General features: G+C 38.0%; 1 protein-coding gene across 1 annotated transcript in view; it reads right to left on the bottom strand.

Annotated features, from left to right (window-relative positions):
* Window positions 1-12,396, bottom strand: part of GNAI1 (G protein subunit alpha i1) — an 82,041-nt gene that overhangs the window by 28,396 nt on the left and 41,249 nt on the right. Inside the window, exons 2-3 of the mRNA XM_055301105.1 lie at window positions 1,119-1,161; window positions 863-1,004 (exon numbers count right to left, since the gene is read on the bottom strand). Of these exons, the coding sequence (XP_055157080.1) occupies window positions 863-1,004; window positions 1,119-1,161 (185 nt within the window). The remainder of the gene's footprint in view (window positions 1-862; window positions 1,005-1,118; window positions 1,162-12,396) is intronic.

The raw sequence follows: 12,396 nt of genomic DNA, 5'->3' as shown, positions 1-12,396 counted from the left end.
TAAACGTTTGTGGGAGGGTTAAACCTTATACCAGTCATTAGAGATAATTCAGTGAAGGAAAAAACCCACATATAAATAATAAAACTTTAAATAAACAGATTAAGCAAGCAAACAGGGGCAGGGCAAAATAAAGAAAAAAAGTGTTATGGGGACTAGAGCAGGGAAGCTGCCATCGAACGCAAAATGAGTTACTAGGCCAAATTAGGAAGTGCCAGCCCAGTGCCCAGTGCCCAGTTCCCACTAACCACATGGCCATCTTTTTGTCATGTCATGTCTTGGGTTCCAGTTTTCTCTACTGACAATAAAGTGGTGCAATTGACTTGTCTCCTAAGGTCCGCATCCCTGTAGCTCCAACATTTGGATACGTGTTTTCTAACAACACATTATTTTCCAATTCAAAAGACAGGCAAGATGTTATATCATTTTCATTCCAGGAGATTAAACTGCTTTTTAGGCTGGGCAGCAATACAAGTAATTAGATCACTGCAGCATTCCAAATTATAAAAACGTGATATTCTGAAGAGTCGGCATTAAACTCAGTAGTAAGTACTAGAAATAGTTATGAGATGGAGGAGTACCCAGTATCACATGTTGACATAGAAAATATTGCAATAGTTACTGAGGCATCCAAATCAGCTGATGGATAAGGAAACAGCCGTAGGTATGAAGACAGGATGACCCAGTCCTCCGTATGCTTAGGTCATCACTTCTGAAGCTTCTGACTCACCTCACTATCATCCTTTTGACTCCTTTTACAAAATGGTCTTAAGACCGCAGAGAAATCTCTGTTCTGTAGTCCGGCACTCCCGCACCAGTTATTCTACTACTCATCAGGCCTATTCTAACGCACGTAACAACTCACCGCCCGAGCTGAGTCACCGAAATCTATCTTCAATCTCCCCATGGCCCTAATGATGGCGATGATGGACTGGATGGTGTTACTGTAGACCACTGCTTTGTACTGTTTACATTCCTCCTCCGAATAACCGGCTTCGTGGATAATTCTAATGAGACAAAAAGAAAAAAAAAATAGCCAAAAAAACACCACCACGTACTTCCTTTGATGGAAAGGTCCACTTAAACATAAAAAATAAACTTAATGTTTTCAATCTACTTACTTCATTTGCTTCACAATTGTACTTTTCCCAGATTCACCAGCACCTAAAAAACAACAACAAAAAAGTAAAATAAAGGATTTCTAACTTCATCACTTAGGTATATCCAACTCCCCAAAATAGGTACACTCATTGAGTGTGCACACACACACACACACATTTTCTCTGTCTTGTCTTTTTAAATTTTTATTTATCTATTTATCTATTTATTTATTTTTAAGAGTTATTTATTTATGATAGACATAGAGAGAGAGAGAGAGAGAGAATGAGAGAGAGAGAGGCAGAGACACAGGAGGAGGGAGAAGCAGGCTCCATGCTAGGAGCCCGAAGTGCGACTTGATCCCGGGACTCCAGGATCATGCCCTGGGCCAAAGGCAGGCGCTAAACCGCCGAGCCACCCAGGGATCCCCTAAATTTTGTTTTAATCAAAACAATCTTTTTTAAAAAGGATTTATTTATTCATCTTAAGAGAGAAAGATGGAGTGTGAGTAGGGGGGCGGGGCGGGAGAGAATTCTCAAGCAGACTCTCCGCTGAGTGTGGAGCCTGACAGAAGGGCTCAATCCTAAAACCCAGGAGATCATTATCTGCACAAAAACCAAGAGCCAGATGCCCAACCGACTAAAGCACCCAGGTGTCCCTTTATGAAAACAATCTTTAATGGTTTCCAAACATATAGAAAATTGTCAAAAATAAGGCCCATCTGTTTATTCACAATACTTAAATTCAATAAACTTTACTGAAAAAAATGCTTTTATGGTTGTGTATTTTCTCTAAAGCATTAAAAAATTCAACCTTCTGTAACTTAAAGCACTATATAGAAGTTTTAGTCAAAATTTTGCTCCGCCTTGGAAGATATTCTGGTTGGTCAGTTATTCTAATTTTAATCTTTGCTTCTTCAGCTGAACAAAGTAGAGAGCAGTGGTGCCAAGCAGCCATCTAGCAATTAAAAAATAGTATACAACAGCTGGGTCTCCTGCGATGTATGCTCAATCACCATTATTAAACGTGACACACAGCCAGCATAATTTGCTAGCACTGGGGATGCAATGGTGTGCAGGACAGAAATGTCTCCCCCATGTTCTTTTAGCTTCCCTGTCACTCGAGTCATAAACCCATTTTCAAAACCGTCCTTCACTCTCTCCATATGCAAGGTCTCTTCACAATCTGGGTCCCTAGCATTATCCCACCACAGCATAAAATATTACTAATCCTATGGCCCTTTATAAAGGTAGAGCCCTCCTATTCTTCACATTTAACAGTAGCTGATATCTTTACATCACATTAATGTCAACTACTTGTCAGGCTCCTTCTGACTGTTAGATGCGGAGAACATCTGCGGGTAGGACACAAAATAAAGAAAATGTGACAAGTCTATCATTTGCCTTCATGTTATCTTTCTCCGGGGCTACAGAGCATAGAGGTGTTTAGCATGGTTTGAGAGGCTCAGCTAGGATTTTTTATTACCCAGGCGCCGTATTCCCATTTTCCCAGGGCCCTTCTTACAGTACTATGTGATCCAGCATTACTGAAGAACTTACCGTTACAAGAACACCTACTGCGACCACACCACAAATCTTCAAACATACTGTTTCCCCCGACAAAATCTAATTTACTCTGCTGCTTCTTACCAATCTGGTTATTCTCCATCAACCATAAACTTAGCTCCTCATCAACCTCTCCTGACCCACTCACCCAAGGGATTCTTGCTGCCCCACACTTTGCACATGTTTCTATGAATATTTCTTGAATTCTCAGCAGCTAACTTGTGCTAGACACACAATCAACCAGAAATGTACCTATATTTATTTAAGGTACTTGTGTCTATTACACATTAGATGGCAAACTTCTGGGCTTCATTCCCTTTGCCCCATCCCTCTCCCGCTACACACATAGACATACACACATGCACACTCACGCATGCACATTCCCAAATCGTCAGAAGCTTCTGAGAACAGATCATAGTTAAAACCGCCTATCTGAAAATCTGGGGGGGAAAAGACTGCTTAAATTTACTTGTGATTTGATACTCAAGAAATTTTCCCAAGATACCAGCACATTAAGTAGAAAAGCCAGAGCTGAATAAACAATGAGGGCATTCTTCATTTACAGACAGCCTTTGAATGTTTCAGGCATCTGCCAATAAAAACAATTCCAAGATAACCCATTATTTATTAATCAACAACAGTGTATTTGGCTCTGTGAAAAGCTCCACTGTAGCTGTAATGGCTCACACATTTATTTCTCTCATTGAAGAGAGATCCACCCAACTAACGTACCCTAGGTAGTTTCCAGGGGGCTCTCTTCAAGAAAGCCCTCTGGGTTTCTACACCACTGCAAACTGAGTCAGCAGCAGCCATGCTGTGATGACGAAACCTTCTAGATCCCTTTAATCATACACAGAAGTGGTGATTCCATTGGCACAGTGACCTCTGATGAACAGCCACCTAAGGACCATTCTCTTACTGAAATAACTCAACAACTAGAAGGACCAGAAAGGTTCACATGATATAAGCCAGTAAGGTCTGAGAGACAAGTGGGGTAAAATCAGAGATAGTTAAAAAAAAAAAAAAAAAGGAAGAAAAGAAAAAAAAATTAAGATTACCAGTTAAACTATATATATACACATATATATGAGAGTTTTATAATCTTAATAAGAAAAAAATTTTCCTGACATTATCTTTAAGTTCTAATTCATTTCACATCTCTTCAAATAATTGATAGCATGGGACACTTAGCTTACTTTGCAGTGAGCATCTTAAATTAATGGATTGTGGTTCAAAATATCCTGAGATTTATTTAACATTAAAGATTGAGGATGGGAGTGTTATTAATTGTATTTCTACCCAATTTCTTTGCAAGTCACAAGGTGTTCTTTGAGGAATAGATATTCTAGACACAGAAATGCTGAAAATAGTCTTTCAAAGCTTAGCAATTTATGTAATTAGTTTTCAATTCTCACTTCCATGTAGACAGACTCCTAATAGGAAAATCAGAAATGCTACCTGGTTAGGGTTCCAACATACTAAATACTGGTATTTATGCTTTCCACACAGCATACAGGAAAGAGTTAAATGTTGTTCTCTACAAATCTCAGCACAATTATGTTTGAGAGACTGACAGGAAACAATATTGAAAAAAAAAAAAAATCCCAGGGCTAGTGGAGAGGCAGGGGAAGGGAGAAAAGGTAAATTTTACTAGCAGTACTCAACTAAACAGCTATTTTTTCCTTAAGTCCAGGGGCAGCACTTAAAAGGGTCGGAAGCATCTTGCTTTCAAGGAGAACTAAGGAATATGAATATGTACGAAAAGTTCAAAGTGTATGACCATTGTGGTCACAAGGTCAGGTTGGTCAAGGTGACTAAGTGATCAACAAAGTAACTGTCAACAAGCTGGTCACTGTCAAATGAGAGAGACTTCAGAGTACTAGGAAGGGAGACTTTAACTCCCAGAAGACCAAGAATGTGTGCAATATGGTCATGGTAGCCTATGGCAACCATGGTAAGCCAATGGCTATAAAGCCAAAGGAGTGATCATTAAGGGAGTCCTTCAGTCTCTCTCTTTTTTAAGATTTATTTCAGAGATAGAGCGCGAGCAAGCATAAGCAAGAGGGACAGAGAGACAGGCGGAGAGAATCTCAAGCAGACTCTGCTGAACATGGAGCCCAACACAGGGCTCAATCTTATGACCATGAGATCGTGACCTGAGCCTAAATAAAGAGTAGGATGCCCAGCTAACTGCACCATCTGGGCAGTGGGGAAAGGGAGCTCAGCATATGATGGTAACTCACCATACAGATGGTGCAAGGGCAAAGAGCATCGTCACAGTAACACCGAGGAAACTCATTGGCAGTTCAGGGTCACATGTGCCCAACCACCTACTGACAAGGAGATTTGGGGAAGGAAAACGCAGCAAGCAAGGAGTAAGCAGGAGGAAGGAACCACAAATTATGACCTTAGTAAAGTAACCCTTGGCTAGATTCTAATTCTTTGCCTAGAATCATATAATTTGCCATTTAAAAAATAATAATCAAATGATGTCTGCCCCTGATTTTGTGGAGTACAGGAAATCTGAAGTTTTAACTGTAAGCAGTTTAAAAACAAGGACCCTCTGAACTCAGAAAACAAATTTTTTCCTCTAAGAAAACTTTTTTCCTCTAAGAAGATTCTTTGTCCAATTCTCTGCTTAAGGTCACAGTTGGAACATTTATTTCCTGGCTTCAGGATTTCAGTTGCCTGATGTCAGAGGCCATTTAGCTATTAACATGGTGATTTCGTTATCTTCTTCTGAATTCCTGACACTACCACTCTACTTTTAAGGAATCCTAATTTTTATTTATTTTTTTTATTTTTTTTAATTTATGATAGTCACACAGAGAGAGAGAGACAGAGAGGCAGAGACATAGGCAGAGGGAGAAGCAGGCTCCATGTACCAGGAGCCTGACGTGGGACTCGATCCCGGGTCTCCAGGATCACGCCCTGGGCCAAAGGCAGGCGCCAAACCGCTGCACCACCCAGGGATCCCAGGAATCCTAATTTTTAAATAGAATTTAATAATTTCACATTTTCACACTGAATAAAGCTATAGTATAATTTAGTTTAAATTAGAGTAAGACCAAATTACAAGTGCATATAAAGTCACTTTTATCATAGTGCTTTCTGTCTCTGAACCAGGAATTTCCCATCTTCTGGAGACAGGAGTTAGCATAAAACCAGAGTAAGCTAAGTTGTTAGCTTGTAAGTAGGGTAAAGCCTCAGATACTGAAGAGTTCTTGACACGCTGTTCTGCTTCATTTTCAGTTAACTCCCAAATTCTGGCAACTAAAGGCAGTTACAGCCATTATTTCTACATCTGTACTGCTTTACTTTTAAAAATTCTAAATTTTTGCTTTTTCTTCCCACACATGGCAGCTCAAACAGGTTTGCCCAATAAATCCAAAGGAATAGATCAGTGGTTCCCAAACTATGGACCCCAAACTCAAGTCCAAACTACTATCCTCAAAATCAGGACCAACAGTATAAGCAACGTGTATGGTAACAGTAACACTTATGAAATGTTCCTTCCCAGGCCCCACCCAGAACTTACTGAATCACGAACTTTGGGAGTAGGCCCAGCAATCTGTGTTTTAACAAACCCTCCAAGTGATTCTGATGGAAGCTAAACACTATGAGCAAGTGAGGCAGAAGAAATGAAGGTCACCTTTTTTCCCTTGATTAGTGATCAGAATAACTGACATCATTTAATTGTTGACTACCTATAAAAAATATGAAGTAACTGTATTTCCCTCCTCCCCCTAAGAATGATACAAGTAATATTGTTTACATTTCTGCAAATAGCTTATTAAAAGGCAGCTGGCTTCTCAATTCTCATATCTACTTCTGCATTTAATATGGTACAGTTACTTCGATTGAAGGATATAAAGAAAATCTATTTTCACATAATTATTTGTAGTTAGAAAATGGAAAAGCAATTTAATAGCATTTATAGATAACTGTGGATTGTCTTCTTTGATTCTATATCCACATTTGAAAAGAGCAGCTTAAAGATTGGTTATAATACATTTCTATGAACTTTTCACACCTTGATACTTTAAAGTTCATTGGTCTATCTTGTACTTGGAGGAGTATTTTACCCACGTCAGATCTGGAAATTATTTCACTGAGCTGTGCAGAATTCAATATTGATATATTTTCAATACAAAATAATAGCATAATGATATAAACATATTATACATATTATATGTATTTTCATCTTTTTAATATTACCTGTAATTTCTTCAGAAAAGACTAGGTCTTGGGAAGGTATCAGACTCTCAGTGCTAGGCATACATTTTTTTAAATTTCAAAAAAAGTTTTTTTTTTTTTTTTTTTTTGCTTAAAATCTCTAACTTTATTATTGGAAACAGTTGTTTTCCTTGAAGTGACAGACTAACTCTGCCAAATTCCCGAGTAGGACTAACCATAATTTCTTTCAAGTATAAATGGTATTTCAAGAAAAGAGCAACTAGTTCAATTCACTACTCAATCACACAACTGCTTTTCATCCAGATAATCAACATGCTTTGGAATATGCAGAGTCCTTTGGATATACTTCATTTTTGGTTACACAGTAAAGAGGTATGTACCTAATGGTCAAGATTTAATAAAAATAATGATTTTTTACAACTTCAGCATTTTTTTTAAATCACAAATGCATAGCAGTGAAGACTATAATGATTACTGGCACAATTCAGTGCCATTGACCTGACTCAGTAGTTCGACCAATTATTTTTTTTGTACTCTCATAACAAATGACAACACGATAACAAAGGCAAACAAACAACAACCTAGTATTATTATGAAAATGGTCTTAGAGATCTCAGAGTCCATGGATCACTCCTAGAATTACTGATTTAATGTCTTTCTCAAGCACTGAACTATAAGCTATGATGGAGGAGAGCCTGTTTTATTTTCAAGATTAAGAGAGAGAGGGAGAGAGGGGGAGAGGGAGAGAGAGCAAGCACACAAACATGAGCAGGGGGAGTGGTGGGGAAGGGAGAAGCAAGCAGACTCCCTGCTGGGGAGGCAGCCCTCCCAAAGCAGGCTCAATTCCGGGAGCCTGAGATCATGACCTGAGCCAAGTCAGATGCTTAACCAACTGAGCAACCCAGGCGCCCCCAGAGCCTTGGTTTTTTTCACCATGATATCCCCAAAGTTTTCTCCTATATTTAGCAGATGGTAGAAATGCAGTAAACATATTTGCTGGCAGGCAGGCAGGAAATACACCATGAAGAAAGTATGAGAAAATGTAGCAATATTTCCATGAACTGTAGAAAGGGAGAATTCTGTTAGAAGACCAGAAAAAAATAAAGGAAATGTGGGAACTCGTGATTGCCCCTTAAAACAGATTGTCTTCTACCGTAATAGGAGTAGTGGCTGGGAACATGGCAGCTAAAGCCCATATTTTCCATCCTCACTTGCTGCTAGGTGTAATATCACATTTCCCATAAAAGCCTATGATGTATAAAAGGAAAATGCAGCCCTGGATTCTTTCTCCTGGTCCTTCGTATGAACCAGAAATTAGGTGTGCCTGTGGTCTTGCTCCAAATGTGGATTCAGACAATGCCCAGGGGATGCTGGGGCAATGAGAAGGCTGAATGGTCACTGAATGCCCATGTGAGGAGAGCATCTCAACACTACTTAACCTAAGATCTGTTACAGGGAAGAATAAGCATCCATCTTCATTAGGCCAAATTAGGTATCTCTGGTACAGAGCTTGGACTTTAGGTTGACAAATTTTTTAAAAGCTGTCTAGGTTTAAATATAAGCAAATATATAAACATATAGATATATAAGCCAAACTAGTAAGTCCCCAAACCTAGAAACATTTTTAAAAATCACCCTAAATGAAGTGGAAAGGCAAAGTACAGAATAGGGGAAATATTAGTAATTAATGAGTATCGAAACACAGATTTAATGCATAATGAATTAACATTAATTGACCAAAAAGATAACAATTTAAAGAGAAAAAACAAACATTTTAAGGCTATATCTATATATACATTAAAAATACATTAAAAGAAGTATATCAATAAGTGTTTATATCTGAGTTAGGTAATTTTATTCTTCAAATATTTCTATAATTTTCAAATTTTTATGTTGTACATAGCATGGACTCAAAATTATGCAATTCATTTAGAAAAACTTGGTCATATCTCTCCTGTGATCAAATTTGAATAAAATTATCTTCTAAAATCTCATTTGCTTCAAACTCAACATTTCCATATCATCACTCATGCATATAAATCTCTCATTCTAATCACAGCAAATTACTTTTACTGCCAAAACTTTCATGATCATTCCCACCTCCCCTTACTCTATCCTAAGTGGAGCACCTTCCTTATCAACATGGACACTAAAAATGACCACACCATGTTAAGGGAGGGGAGTATCTGGGGTTGAGCCTTCCCAACCAAAGCATTTCTAATTTTTAGGGAGTGTGGAAACTAAGATGACAGACCCTGGGTCTACTACATGGTCCATTATGGCAGGCAGGGTGACCATAGCCTTACAGAGACTCAGGTAACAGACTGTGAAGCTGCACTCAGAGGCAGTGCAAGCAGGCAGGCTCTATGCAAGCCATGATTTATCGCATGAGACACTTCTAATGTGATGCCAGGACCACCTAGGCAAGAGCCATCATGTTCAAGATAAGAAGAGGCAAAGCATAGGAATCCTAAAGGACTAAACTTTGTCCCTGCTATAATGAGTTGGGAGTAAGTCACTCTGCCCTTTCTTCCCACTCACATACTAACCCCCCACACCAATTAGGGATAATAACCAGGAGGGGAATATGCTAAATGATAAAACCTCCTCATCTGAACACTTACATAAATGGACTGTTTACTCAGCCATAAAGCAAAAAAAAGACAGAATTTTGCCATTTGCAACATGGATGGACCCTAGAGTGTATTATGCTAAGTGAAATAAGTCAGAGAGAGAAAGGCTAATCCCATATGATTTCACTTATATGTGAAATCTAAAAAAAATTAAAAAATAAAAACACAACCAAACAACAACAACAAATAGACACTTGAATACAGAGAACAAACCAGGGGTTGCCAGAGGCGAGGTAGGGGGGGCAGGCAAGGATGAAGTATGTGAAGGGGATTAAGAGGTACAAACTTCTAGTTATAAAATGTGTAAGTCATGGAAATGAAAAGTACAGCATAAGAAATATAGTCAATAATACTGCAAAAACATTGTATGGTGACCATACTTATTGTGGTGAGGATTCAGTAATGTACAGATTTCTTGGATCAATGTTGTAGATCTGAAACTAACAGAACACTGCATGTTAATCATAATTCAATTAAAAAATAAATGGGCTGTTTAAAGAATCAGACTGGACTAAGGCTTAAGCAACACTGAACATTTTGTAATTTTCTCTACTAATCAGCAGGTAGGCGTTCAGCAGAAGGTAGGCTGATTTTAAAGTAAATTAAAACAAAAATGGTATGCATTAACTCCTGTAACCCTCATTATTAATACATAAGTAATGATTTCTAAGCTATTTAGGAGGAGACATGGATATTATACTTTCCCCTGAGAAACACCCCAAATTTTACCTACTATACACAACCTGCTCTGAAGAATTATCAAAAGGGATGTGGATGACCATGTGTTACACACTGATGTGAACTAACATCGTTCTCTAACCACTTTAAACTTTTCCCTCAAGTAATCCGATACATATACTACCATTCTATTTTTCTATTTTCACCAACCCAGATTAAATCATTTCTGTGTGACACCACGCTTTTGGTGGAATGGAACAGAAAAAAAAAAAAAAAAACAGAAATAAGCCCACAATTATATGGTCAATTAACCTTTGACAAAGGAAAATGACCATACAATGAGAAATTACCATACAATGAAAAATTTGTCCCTTCATCAAATGGTGTTGGGAAAAATGGCAACCACATGTAAAAGAATGAAACTAGACTACTTTCTTCCACCATACATATATTAACTCATAATGGGTTGAAGATAAATGAGATCTGAAAACAAATCCTTGAAGAGAACACCAGCAGTATTCTCTGATATAGACTGTAGCAACATATTTCTAGAGAAGTCTCCTGAGGCAAAGAAAATAAAAGCAAAAATAAACTATTGGGACTACATCAAAATAAAAATTTCTTCTGCAGAGTGAAGAAAACAATAAATGAAACTGAAAGGCAACCTACTGACTGGGAGAAGATATTTGCAAATGACATATCCAATAAAGAATCAGTATCCAAAATATACAAAGAACTGATCCAACTCAATATCCAAAAAACAAGTAATTCAATTAAAAAAGGGAAGAAGACATGGACAGACATTTCTCCAAAGAAGACATCCAGAGGGCCAACAGACACATGAAAAGACGTTCAACATCACTCATCATCAGATAAATGCAAATCAACACTACAATGAGCTATCACCTCACACCTCTCAGAATGGCTGAACTTGAAAACACAATAAACAAGCAAGTGTTGATGAGGATGTGGAGAACAAGGAACCTTCATGCACTCATGGTGGGAACACAACTGGTGCAGCTCTTATGGAAAAGAGTGTGGAGATTTTCCCCCAAAATTAAAACTACTCTATGATCCATGAATTACACTAAGTTTTTCGCCAAAAAAACATCAAGACAAGAGATACATGCACCCCTATGTTTACTGTAACATTATTTACAACAACCGAACTATAGACACAGCCCAAAAGTCCATCAACAGATGAATGGATAAAGAGGTAGTATACCAGAAAGCAATAAAATACTATTTGATGGAGTATTATTTGGTCATTGAAAAGAACGCAATCTTGTTATCTGCAGCATAATGGATAGATCCAGAGAGTATAGTGCTAAGGAAAATTAAGTCAGTGAGAGAAAGACAAATACCATATGACTTCACTCATATGAGGAATTTAAGAAATAAGAAACAACACATATAAACCAAGATAGACTTTTAACCACAGAGAACAAACTGATGTGGGAGGGAGGTGAGTGGGGAGTTAGGGGATATAGATGTGGATTAAAGAGTACACTTATCATGATGAAAAAAATAAAGCAAAAAAATCATTTCTATGTGACCCCATGCTTTTGGCATGTAAACATGTAGCTTAAAGTGTTCAATAAAATTTTGATTCAAGCAAAGAAGTGGTTTATAAACAAGAGAAAGAATGGCACCTCTCTTTCACTCAGTGGTCCAAGTGTAAGCTTGTTCAGAGCTCACGGTCAGCGTGACAACGTCAGGGATCCATCTTCACAACATGGCTCCCGACTCAGGTGTAGATATCTGATTGTGATCTCACCTGTACATGAGCCTTGCAGGCAGTAAGAGGGAGAACAAGTAAGGCAAGTGGAGGAAATGCTCTTTCCTTTAAAGTGTGTAATCCAAAAAGTGTAACCATCATTTCCACTCACATCTCCATGAGCACAACCTAGCCTCCTGGCCCCACTTGGCTCCTAGCTGTGCGGCTATGTGTCTAGCAAATAAATACTGAGAGACAGTGGATATTGGGGATAACCAGAAGTCCCTGATATATTTAAGTCTATTCTTTTCCTTCCTTTGCTGCTTATCTTTTAAGAAATAAAAATTAAACATTATGCCAGTTGACATATACAAAATAAAACAATTGGTGGGTTGTTTTTTTTTTTTTTTTTTTAATTTGTTTTGGTTTTCCTTTTGAAAACTCAATTGGATGCCTTGGAAAGACCCAATAAAGCAAGGTCTAATCAAGGCTATTGAATCAGCTGAGAGAG

This window comes from Nyctereutes procyonoides, unplaced genomic scaffold, assembly GCF_905146905.1.
Source record: "Nyctereutes procyonoides isolate TBG_1078 unplaced genomic scaffold, NYPRO_anot_genome, whole genome shotgun sequence".
NCBI lineage: Eukaryota > Metazoa > Chordata > Mammalia > Carnivora > Canidae > Nyctereutes > Nyctereutes procyonoides.
The sequence above is the reverse complement of the archived record's forward strand: the minus strand, read 5'-3'. Positions and strand labels throughout refer to the sequence as shown.